Source organism: Salmo trutta, chromosome 7 (assembly GCF_901001165.1).
Source record: "Salmo trutta chromosome 7, fSalTru1.1, whole genome shotgun sequence".
NCBI lineage: Eukaryota > Metazoa > Chordata > Actinopteri > Salmoniformes > Salmonidae > Salmo > Salmo trutta.
In genome coordinates this window covers 47,860,778-47,879,075 of record NC_042963.1, presented here as the reverse complement: position 1 = coordinate 47,879,075, position 18,298 = coordinate 47,860,778, and the positions used below count along the sequence as shown (strand labels likewise).

The 18,298-nt window shown below is 42.6% G+C and overlaps 1 protein-coding gene across 1 annotated transcript in view; it reads left to right on the top strand.

The window, feature by feature from the left end:
* The window catches only part of tmtc3 (transmembrane O-mannosyltransferase targeting cadherins 3), a 127,711-nt gene that overhangs the window by 67,033 nt on the left and 42,380 nt on the right, over positions 1-18,298 (top strand). The window contains exon 7 of the mRNA XM_029759207.1: positions 5,227-5,479. Coding sequence (XP_029615067.1) covers positions 5,227-5,479 — 253 coding nt within the window. The remainder of the gene's footprint in view (positions 1-5,226; positions 5,480-18,298) is intronic.

Sequence of the window (18,298 nt, the reverse complement as noted above, 5' to 3'; positions counted from 1 at the left end):
ATGAACCAGACTTGTGGAGGTCTACAATTTTCTTTCTGAGGTCTTGGCTGATTTTCTTATGATTTTCCCATGATGTCAATCAAAGAAGCACTGAGTTTGAAGGTAGGCCTTGAAATGCATTCACAGGCACACCTCCAATTGACTCAAATGATGTCAATTAGCCTATCATAAGCTTCTAAAGCCATGACATCATTTTCTGGAATTTTCCAAGCTGTTTAAAGGCACAGTCAACTTAGTGTATGTAAACTTCTGACCCACTGGAATTGTGATACAGTGAATTATAAGTGAAATAATCTGTCTGTAAACAATTGTTGGAAAAAGTACATATCATGCGCAAAGTAGATGTCCAAACCGACTTGCCAAAACTATAGTTTGTTAACAAGAAATTTGTGGAGTGGTTGAAAAATGAGTTTTATTGACTCCAACCTAAGTGTATGTAAACTTCCGACTTCAACTGTATGTTGAAATCGTCAGTTATTTGTATGTGCTCTAGAGAACAACATACTTAGTTTTACCTGAATTCAATATTAATTTCAGGTCAAAGTTTTTCTGTAATACGATGAATGCAGACTGTAGTTCAGATAGAGCCTGGTCAACTGTGGGGGTAATAGCAACAGTATCATCGGCATACAAGTGCAGATAAAACATTTTTACAGACAAGTCAATATTGGTCATGTAAATCGTAAGTAGGGCCCACTATTGACCCCTGCAGGGGGTCAGTAGTAACACCATCAGTAGATACACAGTTCTATCTGTCAAGTACTTTTACACCAGTTACAATTTAGCCTGGTCTAGGCCAATTGAGGAAAGCCTCTGAATTAGTAGTCAACAGTATCGCATGCCTTTTGACAGGTCAATGAAGAGGGCAGCACAATGTTGGCTTTTATCCATACAGTTAACCACATTGTTTATAACTAGGGATGCAGCAGAGATGGTGCTATGACCTGGTCTAAAACTGACTGATGTACATTTATAACATATTTCAAAGATAAAGATCTTAGCTGAGAATGAATCATGGATTCTAATATTTTAGCTAGGCAAGAAAGTTTAGAAATTATTTAAGTCACAATTATTTAAGTCACAAGGGTCACCACCTTTTGTGAAGGGGCCGCCTTCAGAACCTTGGGCATAGTACCAGATATACATGTCAGGTAAAAAAAAAAAAAGTGTTAATGATTCAGCAATCTGGGGCAGAGACCTGCTCACAAATGCATGAAACATATCAGCCCCAGTGGAATTGTTTTACATCAATCTTGAGCAAGGCATCTAGCACATCACAGGTAGTAAATTGTTTAAATAAAAAGAACGATTCACTAGAAGTTGACGGGTTAACAGTCGAGCCAGATACAGAGGGAAGAGCAGACTATTGACTGACCAAGGTCAACTTGACGAGAACATTTGTTTAAAATATCCTTTGGTGAGATAAGGATTTGTCCATCGTTTGGAACTATACTGAACAACAATATAAATGCAACATGTAAAGTGTCGGTCCCATATTTCATAAGCTGAAATAAAAGATCCCAGAAATGTTCCAAAGCTTAATTCTCTCCAATTTTGTACACAAATTTGTTTACATTGTGAGTGAGCATTTCTTCTTTGCCAAGATAATCCATCCACCTGACAGGTGTGGCAAATTTGTTTACATTGTGAGTGAGCATTTCTTCTTTGCCAAGATAATCCATCCACCTGACAGGTGTGGCATATTAAGAAGCTGATTAAGCAGCATGATCATTACACAGGTGCCGGGGACAATTTTGTTGGGGACAATAAAAGGCCACTCTAAAATGTGCAGTTTTGTCACACAACACAATGCCACAGATGTCTCAACTTTTGAGGGAGCATGTAATTGACAGCCATGGCTAGTCCTGGAAGGGCATAGGCACACCCACTTGGGAGCCAGGTGTAACCGATGTGAAATGGCTAGTTAGTTAGCGGTGGTGCTCGCTAATAGCGTTTCTATCGGGTGACGTCATTCGCTCCGAGACCTGAAGTAGTTGTTCCCCTTGCTCTGCAAGGGCCGCGGCTTTTGTGGCGCGATGGGTAACGATGCTTCGTGGGTGTCAGTTGTTGTGTGCAGAGGGTCCCTGGTTCGAGCCCAGGTTGGTGCGAGGAGAGGGACGGAAGGTATACTGTTACACAGGCCCACCCACTGGGGAGCCAGGCCCAGCCAATCACAATGAGTTTCCCCCCCCCAAAAGGGCTTCATTACAGACAGAAATACGCCTCAGTTTTATCAGCTGTCAGATGATCCCACAGGTGAAGAAGTTGGATGGTCCTGGGCTGGCATGATTACACATGGTCTGCGGTTGTTAGGCCGGTTGGACATGTTGCTAAATTCTCAAAAACAAGGGAGGTGGCTTAGGGTAGAGAAATTAACATAAAATTCTCTGGCAACAGCTCTGGTGGACATTCCTGCAGTCAGCACGCCCCTCCCCAGTCGTGAAATCCATAGATTAGGGACCTATTTATTTATTTAAATTGACTGATTTCCTTATATGAACTGTAACTCAGTAAAGTCGTTGAAATTGTTGCGTGGTGCAGGTTATTTTTGGTTGCGTTAGGTTATTAAAGGTTGCGTTTCTATATTAAAGGTTTAGGAAAAACTTCATCTAATTTGCTGGTTTTAGAAGAGTGAAACCCTATCTTTCCTCAAAGTCCTATTGTTTTGCTTTTTGTAATGTTAGATTTTCTATTTTGGTGGTCTTGTCTACATTGACCGATACCGTTTTTGCTATGGAAATGTAATTGAATTGCCTCTAAAGGCACATTTAAAGGCATACCATGTGATAAGTGGGTCTGCTGAACCTGTATTGTGCAAGAAAAAGTTATATGAATTCTTTAGTTTTTGCCAAGGAAGTACTGTCAGTCAATAAACCTTAGTTAAATTTCTAATGCCCCTTCCTCGTTGAAAGTCTGTCATAGTTATATGGAGGGGTATAAGTTGATGATCTTATTTGCATTCGATCCTCAATCAATACTTTTTTTCACTTTTGCCACCATAGAAATGATATGAGAAAATAATCAATCCGACTAGCTTGATTAAGTCTCCTCCAATTATATTTTACGAGATCTGGGTTTTTAAGCCTCCAAATATCAGTCTATTCCAACGTGTCCATAATATTCAGAATCTCTGAGCGCCAGAGGGTGATAGTTGGTAGTATGATTGCCTTTACTGTTCATTGACATACTTAAAACTGTGTTGTAGTCCCCAACAATTATAATAGTTGTCTGTATCTTGGAGACTAATTAGATTATTATAAATATTTTCAAAGAAGTTTGGATCGTCGATATTAAATGCATATACATTTAGGAGCCATATCTCTTTATCATCAGTATATTCATTGCAATCCATCTTTCTTGAGGATCTATTTAAACTGATTGAACGTCAAGATCTATGTTGTTTTTTAATAGGATCATAACATCCCACTCTTTTTCCCACGCCATTTTGTCAGAATATATTTAATGAGTTTCCTGTAAACAATAACTATGGTAATCCTTTTCCTTTAGCCATGTAAAAACTGCTCTTTTCCTATTGTCAGCCAAACCATTGGAATTATCGCTAGCTATACTCAATTCCCCAATTATCATGATGGGTCATATTTTGAGATACATTATATATACAAAAGTATGGGGACACCCCTTCAAATTAGTGGATTCGACTATTTCAGCCATACCCGTTGCTGACAGATATAAAATCGAGCACACAGCCATGCAATGTTCATAGACAAACATTGGCAGTAGAATGGCCTTACTGAAAAGCTCAGTGCCTTTCAATATGGCACCGTAATAGGATGCCACCTTTCCAACAAGTCAGTTCGTCAAATTTCTGCCCTGCTGAGCTGCCCCGGTCAATTGTAACTGCTGTTATTGGGAAGTGGAACTGTCTAGGAGCAACAACGGCTCAGCCGCGAAGTGTTAGGCCACATAAACTCACAGAACGGGACCGCCATATGCTGAAGCGCGTAGCGTGTAAAAATCGTCTGTCCTCGGTTCCAACACTCCCTACCGAGTTCCAAACTGCCCCTGGAAGCAACGTCAGCACTAGAACAGGGGCAGCCGCACACAATCCTAAGATCACTATGTACAATGCCAAGAGTCGGCTGGAGTGGTGTAAGGGTGTGTATTGGACTCTGAAGCAGTGGAAATGTGTTCTCTGGAGTGATGGATCATGCTTCACCATCTGACAGTCCAACGGACTAATCTGGGTTTGGCGGATGCCAGGAGAACGCTACCTGCCCGAATGCACAGTGCCAACTGTGAAGTTTGATGGAGGAGGAATAATGGTTTGGGGCTGTTTTTCATGATTCGGGCTAAGCCCCTTAGTTCTGTGCACAAAGCAAGGTCCATACAGAAATGGTTTTAGATTGGGGTGTAAGAACTTGACTGGCCTGTACAGAGCCCTGACCTCAACCCCATTGAACGCCTTTGGGATAAATTGAAACTCGGACTGCGAGCCAGGCTTAATTGCCCCACATCAGTGCCCAAACTCACTAATGCTCTTGTGGCTGAATGGAAGCAATGTTCCAACATCTAGTGGAAAGCCTTCCCAGAAAAGCGGATGCTGTTATAGCAGCAAAGGGGGGGCCAACTCTGTATTAATGCCCATGATTTTGGAATGAGATGTTCGACAAACAGGTGTCCACATACTTTTGGTCATGTAGTGTACTTACCACTATCCTTGCCACTAATTTGAGATACTTATTCATATCTACCAGTACCACCAGAATCAACACCTTTCCATTATCCACGTAGCTGTACCTTGATAGATGCCCTGCTAAGCATACTGTAGCTCCAGCTGGCTCTAAGTTGTCCTCCAATTTCCCTCCCACAAAAACCTCCCCCCATCCCATGTAGGGTTGTCATCCTTTTGGCTGGCAGACCACACCTGTACACATGGATCCTAGGGCCCTTAAGAAGCTGGGTCCCATTCCTTGACACGAGCACAAAGTGCCACTTACAGGACAAAACCAGATTAGCAGCCATTAGCATGTATAACCCTTTGGCCTCGGTTGTACTACATTTTTTATTCCCACAAATTCCCACAATTGACGAATAATGTGCCTAATAGTAGGCACTTCCACTAAGGATTGTTACCTTTAACAAGGACCAGAAGTAGAACATGGACATTTAGGCAAGCAGATATTATTTATTTTATATTCTAGCTTGTGATTCCATCCTATATGGTCCCTAACATCATTACCCCTCCATCTCCCCTCTCTTCTCCAGGTTTGACAACCCCGCGGCTGTCAGCCCGACTCCGGCCCGGCAGCTGACCTTCAACTACCTGCTGCCATTGAATGCCTGGCTCCTTCTGAACCCCTCGGAGCTCTGCTGTGATTGGACCATGGGGACCATTCCTCTGGTGGAAAGCCCTCTAGACCTGAGGAACCTGGCCACCCTGGCCTTCTACAGCCTGCTGGGCCTGCTGGCCTTCCACAGCCTCCGCCACTCACACTCCTCCGCCAAGACCGTCCTCATGGTTAGTGGAGTGAGAGTTTGTGGTTTATAAAGACTTGTGCATAAGTGAATCTCGCTGCCTTTTTTATTGGTGGTTGTGGTTTTGCCAGATCATAATACATATATTTTTCTTCTCTTGCTCTTACACGTTGCGTTGTCCAATGTGCCTTTGGCAGCTGTCATCAAAATGATTATCTGTAGTGTAGAATTTTTCTGCACTAGTACGGTTTGCTTCTGACCTGAAGTTACCAGTTGTAACTAGGGCTGTTACAGCTTACCGTATTACCTCCACACCAGCGGTCATGACGGCATTCAAATTCCACATGACTGTTTAGTCACGTAATTAGGCTTCTCCAAGCTCTGATGCTGCTGATCATTAGTAGCCTACCAAACTTTCTAACTGCCTGGTACTCAGCACTCTATTGTCCCTCTAATCACTCTGACGTAAATGCAAATGTACTGAAATCTAATCAAACAGTTCATTAGTGCCCATGAGCTCATTTTGTGAAACCTTTCTATAGGCTACGCAATTGCGTGAGAAAACAGTTTTGATGGCATCTATTAAAAAGAGGAGGATCCCATCTGCTTTCTATAGGCTAGTCCTACTATATTTATTTATCTATCAACTTTCCTAATATTAAGCACATTGCTTGTCTTTACAACAGGAGTAAAGCCTACCTGGCTGGCATGAAAATTAACCACATTAAAACCGTCCTCCTTTCACTGTTTAAATACATGTATTTTTTCCAACAATACCCCTATACCTCGACAGGTGCATGATCATGGTCCATTCTAAATCAAAACTAATTTCACACATATTATTTTGTGCACTGTATGTAAAGAACCTTACATCTAGAGTAGATTACATTACATCTAGAGTCTGATGGGTGACAATATTAGCCTATCCCTTGAATGATACCCAGCTTGTGCAGTAAGTCAAGGAACAGCACATGCCTTTTTTTGTGACTTTTTGAAATCGTAGGCGCACACCTCATGTAGCCTAGCCCATAGGCCTATATGTTTTGATTAGGTTTGTGTCACAACCAAAGTGGCCAAATAACTTCTTAAAATGAAAGCACATTAATTTGCTTAATAACCGGTACCTAACTGGCATACTATGCATGAGTTTCAAGTTTGGGGAAGATAATTTCCACCATTAAAAATTCACCTTTATTATAAAGCATTACATGCATAATCACATTTAGCGTCACTTTCGAGAAGTGTTTTCCCACTAATTGATTGCATTTTGGAACATTTGCACTTATAGCCTACTGCCCTGTGTGTATTGCTGCACTTATAATGTGAAGAATCAAATCAAATTTATTTATAAAGCCCTTACATCAGCTGATGTCACAAAGTGCTGTACAGAAACCCAGCCTAAAACCCAAAACAGCAAGCAATGCAGGTGTAGAAGCACGGTGGCTAGGAAAAACTCCCTAGAAAGGCCAGAACCTAGGAAGAAACCTAGAGAGGAACCAGGCTGTGAGGGGGGGCCAGTCCTCTTCTGGCTGTGCCAGGTGGATATTATAACAGAACATGGCCAAGATGTTCAAATGTTCATAGATGACCAGCAGGGTCAAATAATAATCATCACAGTGGTTGTCGAGGGTGCAACAGGTCAGCACCTCAGGAGTAAATGTCAGTTGGCTTTTCATAGCCGATCATTCAGAGTATCTCTACCGCTCCTGCTGTCTCTAGAGAGTTGAAAACAGCAGGTCTGGGACAGGTAGCACGACCGGTGAACAGGTCAGGGTTCCATAGCCACAGGCAGAACAGTTGAAACTGGAGCAGCAGCACGGCCAGGTGGACTGGGGACAGCAAGGAGTCATCAGGCCAGGTAGTCCTGAGGCATGGTCCTAGGGCTCAGGTCCTCCAAGAGAGAAAAAGAGAGAGAGAATTGGAGAGAGCATACTTAAATTCACACAGGACACCGGATAAGACAGGAGAAATTCTCCAGATACAACAGACTGACCCTAGCCCCCCGACACACAAACTACTGCAGCATAAATACTGGAGGCTGAGACAGGAGGGGTCGTCAGACACTGTGGCCCCGTCTGACGATACTCCCAAACAGGGCCAAACAGGCAGGATATAACCCCACCCACTTTGCCAAAGCACAGCCCCTACACCACTAGAGGGATATCTTCAACCACCAACTTACCATCGTGAGACAAGGCCGAGTATAGCCCACAAAGATCTCCGCCACGGCACAACCCAAGGGGGGGCGCCAACCCGGAAATAGCCTAATAGTTTAACATTTTAAGCTTAAAGTTCTGATCTGTTGCATCAGCCTCATTGCTTTTAAACTTTTTTTTATGCTAGTGGTTGTATTAATTTGGGATCTATTGCATCCCACAACGGTCCCAGAGTGTTTGGAATATTTATTTATTGCACCGAAGGAATAGGTCAACTTTTTTACTATGGGGGATAGTAGATTGATATAGGACAGTGCTTTTGCTGTTCGTTAAGCCTACTCATCTTGGCTGACTAAAAGTTGGATAAATGTGGACAGCTCTAACATTTTCAATATGCGCAGTAGCGTCCCCAGTGTGTCTGTCTTCATTCACTTGAAGCCTACTTATTAGCTGAAATGCCTGTGAGAAGGACCCGATCACGTGACGGGCATTGGCTACATCTGAGAGAGCCATGTGAGTGCGAAGTGCTTCGGTGTACAGCAGCCGGGAATTATAATTATTATATTCAGCCGACAGGCACAACACCCACTTTGGCCGCAAAAGGCATGGATTGTTTTATGGGGCATTACGGCTACACAAGGGGGTGCCGCTGGGAAAATTCAAGACCTGGTGAGAATATTATCAAGTGCTTGTCAAATTGTGAATGAGACTGAAGTGTGTGCAGCTTGCGACTTTTTTCAAATCATCATTAGAGTCCCATCATGCAGCCTTAGAATGTATTAAAAATCCAAACATATAGCCCAATGTTTGTATCACAACTAAAGTTGCATATATACCTCTAAATGAAGCATATAGGAGGACCAGTTTCTTTGTTAACCGCTCAACATAGAATAAAGCATATGTTCATGTTTGAAATAACCGGCTGTGCGCATGTGTGCACTTACTTTGAAATTGTTTGGAGAAAATATCCTTTCTATTTTAGCAAGCTATGTTCAATTATATTCTTCATACTATAAAATAATACAAAATAATTCCACGTAATTCTAAGCAAATGTTGTCTGCTAAATTAACTAGTGTGCCCACAGCCATATGGCATAGCCAGATCAGAGCCTAACATAAGGACAACTCAAAGTATGCTATTCTGTTCTTTTGAAATGGACTACATTTTCTTCATATCATGTTTATTTAGACTTGTCTAAAATAAATAATGGATTTATTGTGATTGTGTAGGCTAAATCCACTAAATATTAAATGTATTTATTAGACTTTTTAAAATGTAGATGGTCCAAAGGTCTGCGTCAGTGGCTTGTAGGCTATGCGTGGAAGCCAGGAGATGCTAAATGTGTTTGTCAATTAACAGTCAATTACCGTGAGACCGGCAGTTATTTGCTTGACAATAACCGTCTGTCACAATTTCATGACCGCCACAGCCCTAGTTGTAACCTTAATTGTTTGTAAACCTGACCATCCAGATGGTTGACATTTTGTGTACAAATCACCCACCAAAGCCATTTGCAAAGGTCATTACATAGCCTAACTGTAGGCACGACAAAGACATCAAAACATCACTGTGGAAATTCCCACGTTGAGCCAATAAGTTCGACTTGTTCTGCTTGTAGAGTGAATGATAACCTCTTGGCCTTGAGTTTCACTCACTGTGCCATCTACTTTACACAGCCTAACCCTTCTGTGTTTATAAAGTCAAGATATGGCCCTACATCAAGACAATTCATATTCTGTCCAACATACCCAAGAAGCCTGGGATGTTGTTTTACTCTTTTGTCACAACAGATGGCATCTCTCCGTATCCTCTGCCTGGCTTACACCACTTCTGTTCTCTCCTGAATGACCCAACTTGGCAGATTGAGTGCACTGGAAAGTTCAGCAGTGTGGATGCCTGCCCTGAATCTGCTCTACTGTATCCTCTGCCTGACCATAGATAGCAGAAGAGAAAGTGATAGAACCAGTGTAACAGACCCATGACTTCTTCCTTACTGTGTTCTCTCTGTGAATCAACACGGGTCAGTGAACTTGCTCACAATGTTGCTTTTACCTTCCCTATGAGGCAAAGACCACGACAAATCACAATAATGTAGAAGAAATAGTTTACTCTGATTTCTAAGAGAAAGAAAGCTCATAGCTCATATTAAACAGCTAGCTTCAGGATATGATGAGACTACATTTAGATCCTATTTGGTTTGGCTATTATTACAAGTTTTTTGTTATTTTTTTATCCCCACTGCAGAAATCCCCCATAGCCTACTTATTGTAGACCAACAGGAAACATTGTTTTGGCTATATTGATGGATTGTTTCTGTTCTTCATATTGTGTCTTCCAAACTATTTGAGTCCACTGTTGCCAAACTCAGAATGTTTGTCCTGATGATAGTGGAAATTGCATAAAATGTCTGTTTTTGTTACACTTGAGGCTGCATGATAATCTAGAATATCGGCGATATCCTAATATAAAATTAGGCGTAGAACTATGAATTGTCCCTTATGGGCTGGGTTCCGGGACCCAGATTAATAAGGCTACTCTTGCACTCCTGGACACTTTCAGTAGATCATCTCCATTTGAAAGCGCTTAATCTGGGTCTGGGAAACCACTGAGCCCTTTTAAGGTGTGACATTTGAATGAGCTGTTGTGTTGTCTGCAAGGGATGCTGGTAATCGACTGCCTTCTTCCCAGGCAGTGGCAATTTTAGCATGTAAATCTTGGTGGGTCAAATTCAACCAATATTTTTAGATGCATACTAGCGACGCCACTACACAACACTAAACAATACATTACATTCACGAAAGTGGTGAAAAACGGTGCCCACAAACTGTTAGGGCCTACGTAAAGCTTGTCCCAACAGTGGAGCTTTCCTTTCAGCACCATGGAGTGAAACCTTACCACCACTACACCTGGCTATCAGTGGGGCCTCGTCTGGCAGCGAAACAGTTCATTCAGCCTCATTTACTTGCCTTTTTAAAACCCAAAGCTGATATAGCGGACTTGCTTAAATAAATATGGTTTCTACCGATTCCTTGTGGATTTGTGTAAGTCGATAAGAACCACATTCTCCTTCTATAATAACAAATGCCAACATGAGTTTTGACTTTTGAACCATACACAAACTTTATTACATTTATGTTCAGTAAATTCATAATATTTTTGTTCATATGTCATTAACACTTAGCTCTAGTTATAAGCTAGTGCAAGCTAACGAGCTCTGACAAGGTAGGCCTATTCGTTCAGCACGAAATGGACAGCAAAGACATTTAAATAAATCTTAGTTCAGATAAATTCAGAAAGATGTTGAGGCCTTAACTTTAGTCTTTAAGTCGAGAGACAGAGCGAGGGGCTGAGAGTCAGTGGTTAGCCTACCATTTTGAAGTGTTCTATTATGTGGTCTATAAAGGATGGAAAATACAATCATGAGGATCCACATTATACTGACACAGACAGCACATTGCACAAACTAAACAACCCTCGCAATATTAACTGGAATTACATGGGTCTATTCCTGAATGTTTTGTTTTAACAAAAATATTTGAATAGGAATAGACTGTCACTGGCAAACATGGTTAAAGACCCAACAACCCACGGTTGTTGTAGAGAATGAACCTGCAGGAGCGAGTCACTGCTTTGATATTTGCAGAGAATGACTGGGTGTTGTCCAGGGTCACGCCAAGGTTCTTTGGAGGAAGAACAGCTCCTTCTTGTCTAGGTTGAGCTTGAGGTGGTGGACTGACATCCAAGCTGAGATATCTGCCAGGCACGCAGAGATGCATGTCGCCACCTGGGTGTCAGAAGGGGGGGGTAGAAAAGTAGTTGCGTGTCGTCCGCATAGAAATGATAGGAGAGACCATCTGAGGATATGGCGGTGCCAAGTGACTTTGCGTATAGAGAAATGAGGAGAGGGCCAAGAACCGAGCCCTGAGGGCCAAGAACCGAGCCCTGAGGGCCAAGAACCGAGCCCTGAGGGCCAAGAACCGAGCCCTGAGGGACACCAGTAGTGCGAGTACGTGGTGCATACACAGATCCTCTCCACATCACCTGGTAAGAGCAGCCTGCCAGGTAGGATGCAATTCTAGAGTGTGCAGAGCCTGAGACCTCCCAGCCCTAAAAGGGTGGAGAGGATCTGATGGTTCAGAGTCGACGGCAGCCGATAGATCTAGGAAGATGAGAACAGAGGGGAGAGAGTCAGCTTTGGCAGATTGTCGACGTCATTCATGTTGACTACTTATCTAGTTTGCTAGCTAAGATTTAGAAAATATAATGTTGACATCAAAGCTTCGGGAGAGATAAGGTGGTTATCAGTCCAATCAAAGCTACGGGAGAGAACATGATTTAATGTCATTTTATCTGTGGCCAATGACCTTGTGCCTTCTTGGATGGACACTTTTACTGTACCGTAATTTCCGGACTATTAAGCGCACCTGAATATAAGCCGCACCCACTGAATTAAAAAAATAAATATATTTTGAACATAAATAAGCCGCACATGTCTATAAGCCGCAGGTGCCTACCGGTACATTGAAACAAATGAACTTTACACAGGCTTTAACGAAACACGGCTTGTAACAAAAATAAATAGGCTTTAACGAAACACGGCTTGTAACAAAAAATAAGAAATTAGCAGTAAGCTTTAGTTGTCTTTTTGCAGAGTCAATTCCTCACGCTGCTGTTTCCAACGTCTTATCATCGACTCATTAAGACCAAGCTCCCGTGCAGCAGCTCTATTTCCTTTTCCAACAGCCAGATCAATCGCCTTCAACTTGAAAGCTGCTTCATATGCATTTCTCCGTGTCTTTGCCATGATGAGGGTGACAAAATGACTACCGTAATCAGAATGATGGGAAGTTTGAGAGCGCTCGATTTAATCTAAACAGTAAACCAAAAAGTTGTTTGACCTTAACCCGTTCGGCAATTTCATTGGTCTAATGAAAGCTTCATGCCGCCAAAAAACTGAGCACGTCACAGAATGTGTTTTTTTTTTTTAGAAAAAAAAACATTGAAAGCGGGAAAAATCCATATATTAGCCGCGTCATTGTTTAAGCCGCGAGGTTCAAAACCTGGGAAAAAAGTTGCGGCTTATAGTCCGGAATTTACGGGGGCTTGAACTGCCTAGCTCTCCCGTAGATTCTGCAGTGACTTAGTGTTCCAATGAGTGACAGAACCCTGAGCCAATCATGGCACAACCAGAAAAGATTAACAACACCTAAGCTCTGTGCTTTCGCTGACTGCCCCTCCACCACATATAGCACTGAGCTAGGCTTTTTTAACTCAAGGATTATTTTTGTTTTTTACATTTGCTAAACTGACATGTGATGCCAAATAATGCCAGAATTACATGCAAAACAGGTGGGTCTCAAAACAGGTGGGGCTCTGAATGATGGGTCACCAATGTTCCCAAGGGTGTTGTAGATTCTAGGCTACTACAGACTGCTCAATTTGGAACACTTACTAGAGTTATTTAACTAATGTTCCAAATTGGTGGAATTTTCAAGCTTGTTGTTCACCAATACAAAGATTTTGATTCCAAAAGGAGGGAAACATAACATGATGGGGTGAAATGGGTAGAGAAGAAAATTAGCCACATTAACAAAAAAACGAAAGAAAACAAATGTGGCAGTTATTATTTATAGGTCTACTTCGGCTCTTAAATACCTTTTATAGGACCTGACATCTATTTTGACTTTGTAGCCACCTGCTGTGATGACAGCAACATGATGTTGTATTTCCACCCCTGGGGGATGAGGAGTGTAGCCCTAAGTCATTCTGCGTTAAACTCCTAATTTAATGTTAATGGATATTACATAATGCATATTTTGTAATGTAGTGGTTTCAAACCCTTTCATCCAGGTTGACTTTGGCCCTTGGATCTCCCCGAGCAAGTGAAAACAGACAATAACAAAAAACACCTTGCGTTGTTTCACGCAGCCCGGCCCTGTGTCTTCTTTTAGCTAGGCGTCTGCAGGTCCATACACCCTCCACGACTGTCTTCCTGGGCCCTCTGAAGTGCTGCCAAAAGCAATCATGCTGTTTGTTATATATATCATATTATGACGGTAACACATAGGAAGGGGGGATAACTCAGGGTAATTGTCGACTAGGACCATATAGCGGAGAGAGAGTGATTTTATTTAGTTTGATAACTGATGAAAGAGCGGGTTCTCAAGGTGTTTTCTTTCTGTTAGCTCAAAGGGGTTCTGATGTAGGGTTTCTGTTAGGGAAATTTTGCGCCGGACATTTGACCGGCAACATTTTAATTTACCTGACATTTTAGATATCTTCCTGACCCATATGCATTAGGTGCGTAACCTGATTAGGGCTTCTACCCACGGTGCTCAGAATGACAGAAATCACATTTAGGTTATCAATATTAACAGAACATGCAAGACGAGGATGTAACCATGTGCAGTCCTTTTTACCGATGTGCACTTTGAAGATGTTAGAGTAACTGTCCACATATATTTTTCCTTAGCCAACAAGACGAGTAACAAACAGCGAAATCACTAGCCTATATCAATCTACTTCCCCCATAGTAGAAAAGTTTACATCGGTTTGGTCAGCTTGTTTAGAAAATAAAGAGCTTATTCCAAACAGGCTCTGGGACAGCTGTGGAAGATAAATTCCGACAACCAGTAGACCTAGGCTACATAAAAAAAAATACGCTACATGACCAAAAGTCTGTGGACACCTGCTCGTCGAACATCTCATTCCAAAATCATTGGCATTAATATGGAGTTGGTCCCCATTTTGCTGCTGTAACAGCCTCCACTCTTCTAGGAAGGCTTTCCACTAGATGTTAGAACATTGCTGCGGGGACTTGCTTCCATTCAGCCACGAGCATTAGCGAGGTCTGCAACTGATGTTGGGCGATTAGGCCTGGCTCGCAGTCGGCATTCCAATTCATCCCAAAGGTGTTTGATGGGGTTGAGGTCAGGGCTCTGTGCAGACAAGTCAAGTTCTTCCACACCGACCTCGAAAGAACATTTCTGTATGGACCTCGCTTTGTGCACCGGGGCATTGTCATGCTGAAAAAGGAACTTCCCCAAACTGTTGCCACAAAGTTGGAAGCACAGAATCGTCTACAGTGTCACTATATGCTCCTCCACACACTCCACTGGCTTCCAGTTGAAGCTCGCATCTGCTACAAGACCATGGTGCTTGCCTACGGAGCTGTGAGGGGAACGGCACCTCCGTACCTTCAGGCTCTGATCAGGCCCTACACCCAAACAAGGGCACTGCGTTCATTCACCTCTGGCCTGCTGGCCCCCCTACCTCTGAGGAAGCACAGTTCCCGCTCAGCCCAGTCAAAACTGTTCGCTGCTCTGGCACCCCAATGGTGGAACAAGCTCCCTCACTACGCCAGGACAGCGGAGTCAATCACCACCTTCCGTAGACACCTGAAATCCCACCTCTTTAAGGAATACCTGGGATAGGATATAGTAATCCTTCTACCCCCCCCCCCCCCCAAAAAAAGATATAGATGTACTATTGTAAAGTGGTTGTCCCACTGGATATCATAAGGTGAATGCACCAATTTGTAAGTCGCTCTGGATAAGAGCGTCTGCTAAATGACGTGAATGTAATGTTCCGTCACTGGAACTAAGGGTCTTAACCCAAACTATAAAAAACAGCCCCAGACCATTATTCCTCCTCCCACTAAACTTTACAGTTGGCACTATGCATTTGGGCAGGTAGCGTTCACCTGGCATCTGTCGAACTCAGATTAGGCCATCAGACTGACAGATGGTGAAGTGTGATTCATCACTCCAGAGAACGCGTTTCCACTGCTCCAGAGTCCAATGTCGGTGAGCTTTACTCCACTCCAGCAGATGCTTGGCATTGCGTACAGTGATCTTATGCTGCTCCGCCATGAAACCCATTTCATGAAGCTTCCAACAAACTGTTATTTTCTGACTTTGCTTCCGGGGGCAGATTGGGACTCGGTAGTGAGTGTTACAACCAAGGACAGATGTTTTTTTACAGGCTTCAGCATTCGGCGGCCCCATTCTGTGAGCTTGTGTGGCCTACCACTTTACGGCTGAGCCGTTGTTGCTCCTAGATGTATCCACTTACAATAACAGCACTTACAGTTTACTGGGGCAGCTCTTGAAGGGCAGAAATTTGACGAACTGACCTGGAAAGGTGGCATCCTATGATGGTGCCACATTGAAAGTCATTAAGCTCTTCTGTAAAGCCATTCTACTCCCAATGTTTGTCTATGGAGATTCCATGTCTGTGTGCTCAAATAAAATCTAAGTTTGTCACATGGACAGGATACAGAGGGTGTAAACAGTACAGTGAAGTGGTTACTTGCATAGTAGCAATATCAAAAAACAGAAAGTGTCCAGATAAAAATATTGTATAAATATTTTATCATTATTAGATGACGCTAACCAGACACACTTGTCTAAATTGATGGGTCATGTGAAGGAAATGCTACAACCACCACCAGCCACATCTAGCTAGGTGGATGGGTCACTATTGTCTAGACATGTACACATGTTCATGAAATACAATAGATGGCTGTAATCACCCCCAGCCACATCTAGCTAAGTGGATGGGTCACTATTGTCTAGACATGTACACAGAAACACCTGGCTAATTCGATGGGTCATGTAATAATAGGGCCGAATTGGAGTCTTTTGTTTAGACATGTAGCTAGCTAGCTAAACAATGAACTGGCATAATCCCAACTCATACTACTACCAATACAAACATTGTCATAGCTGTAGTATGAATCTGCAGGTAGCTAAAGCTAACCAACTAGGTTCAATGTTAACTTGCTAACATTTGGCTATAAGGAGCAATGGAAATGGATTTCTGATTCAAATAATATTAGTACAGAGATCATTCAAGTAACGTTAGCTCGAGAGCCAGCAAGCTAACGTTTGCAGCTAACTAACAGTACACTTTAACTTACAATAAAATGACTTTCTGACAAAATTAGAAAGTTATATCAGAAAATGTAGATAGACTCTTACCCGTATACATGGATGAACGCTTCACGGCAGACTGGAACATTTAACTCTGTTTTGTTGGAGCTGCATCTTGTTTGGCCAGCTATATGTCCTATATGTCAAGTCACTCCGGTTCACACTGACTGTGACGTGTGCAGAAGGTGGCCCATCACATCTTCCAACTGATCTGTTGATATCAGCGCCTGCTAAATTCAGGGAATTGTTGTTGAGAAAAGTGGTTCTCGATGGCTGTTATATCTTTCAAAAACGGTGCAGTAGAAAGGATTGTCAACACATAATGAACAGCTCACGTTATAAATAGAAGCATGCTACATGGCAGACCAATCCAAACTCATCTCTCGTCACGTCCAGCCCATCCATTATCTCAGCCAATCATGGCTAGTGGGATGGTTCCTGGATTTTTCTGTGGCTAAACCAATTAGGCTCGTAATTTTAACAATTTTATTCGTATTTTTGGATGGAAAACAAGTTTGTTATTAAAGCACATGAAAGTTCACATGTTCCAGTAGGCATTTCTGCCCAAAAAATGTATTTCAAATGCCTCTCCTGTGAAGTAGTGACTCACGACATTCGCCTAGTTTCTTGAAACGAGTCACATATATATTGTGTATGTTAAAAGGCTATGAGTCTGATACAACAGATCAAAACGTTTAGCTTAACATTTTGATTAACTGTTTTTTCTTCACATTATAAGCACAGTAATGATGTTCGTTCCATAATGCAATTAGCGGGAAAACACCTTTGTCAAAAGGGCACCACAAATGCCAGAGGTTTTATGTGACAAAATGTCAGTTTGAGATTTAGAAAGAGAGGAAATCTAATAGGCTACTTTGATGCAAGGTAAGACATGCCTCATATGTATTAGAAGGTTCAGGTTTCAAACAATTAAGTATATTTTTTCAAAATGCATAGCCTCCAGCTCATTGCAAAGGGGTGTGTGACGTGCTGATGAAGTTTGCCTTCTGTTGCCGTTTGAGATGCTGTAGCAGCAGCTCTCGCGCTGTCTGACACATTTCCTGCTCAAAGGCTCTGTATCTGTATGCTGTATGTGTGTGACAAGATATATGAAGAATATACTATCTCTTAAACATGCGGCAATTTAATTTGACCAAATTATGCAAATGAACCTACAGACTGATAAGCAGGACTAGTCAAATGTATTTCCATCAATGAATAGGCTAAAAAGCATTTTTTGGGGCATTTGTGATTTTTTTTTTTCTTCTCCCGGACAATTGGCCGGGTGTGAGTGGACCATTTCAGTTTGTCCGTGATGTGTACGCCGAGGAACTTTAAAACTTTCCACCTTCTCCACTACTGTCCCGTCGATGTGGATAGGGGGGTGCTCCCTCTGCTGTTTCCTGAAGTCCACGATCATCTCCTTTTGTTTTGTTGATATTGAGTGTGAGGTAATTTTCCTGACACCACACTCCGAGGGCCCTCACCACCTCCCTGTAGGCCGTCTCGTTGTTGTTGGTAATCAAGCCTACTACTGTAGTGTCGTCTGCATACTTGATGATTGAGTTGGAGGCGTGCATGGCCACGCAGTCATGGGTGAACAGGGAGCACAGGAGAGGGCTGAGAACGCACCCTTGTGGGGCCCCAGTGTTGAGGATCAGCGGGGTGGAGATGTTGTTTCCTACCCTCACCACCTGGGCACTATCCAGTAGCAGCTCACTTTGTTGAAGCTAACCATCCCATCTCCTCCCTCAAATACACAGGTATTGAGC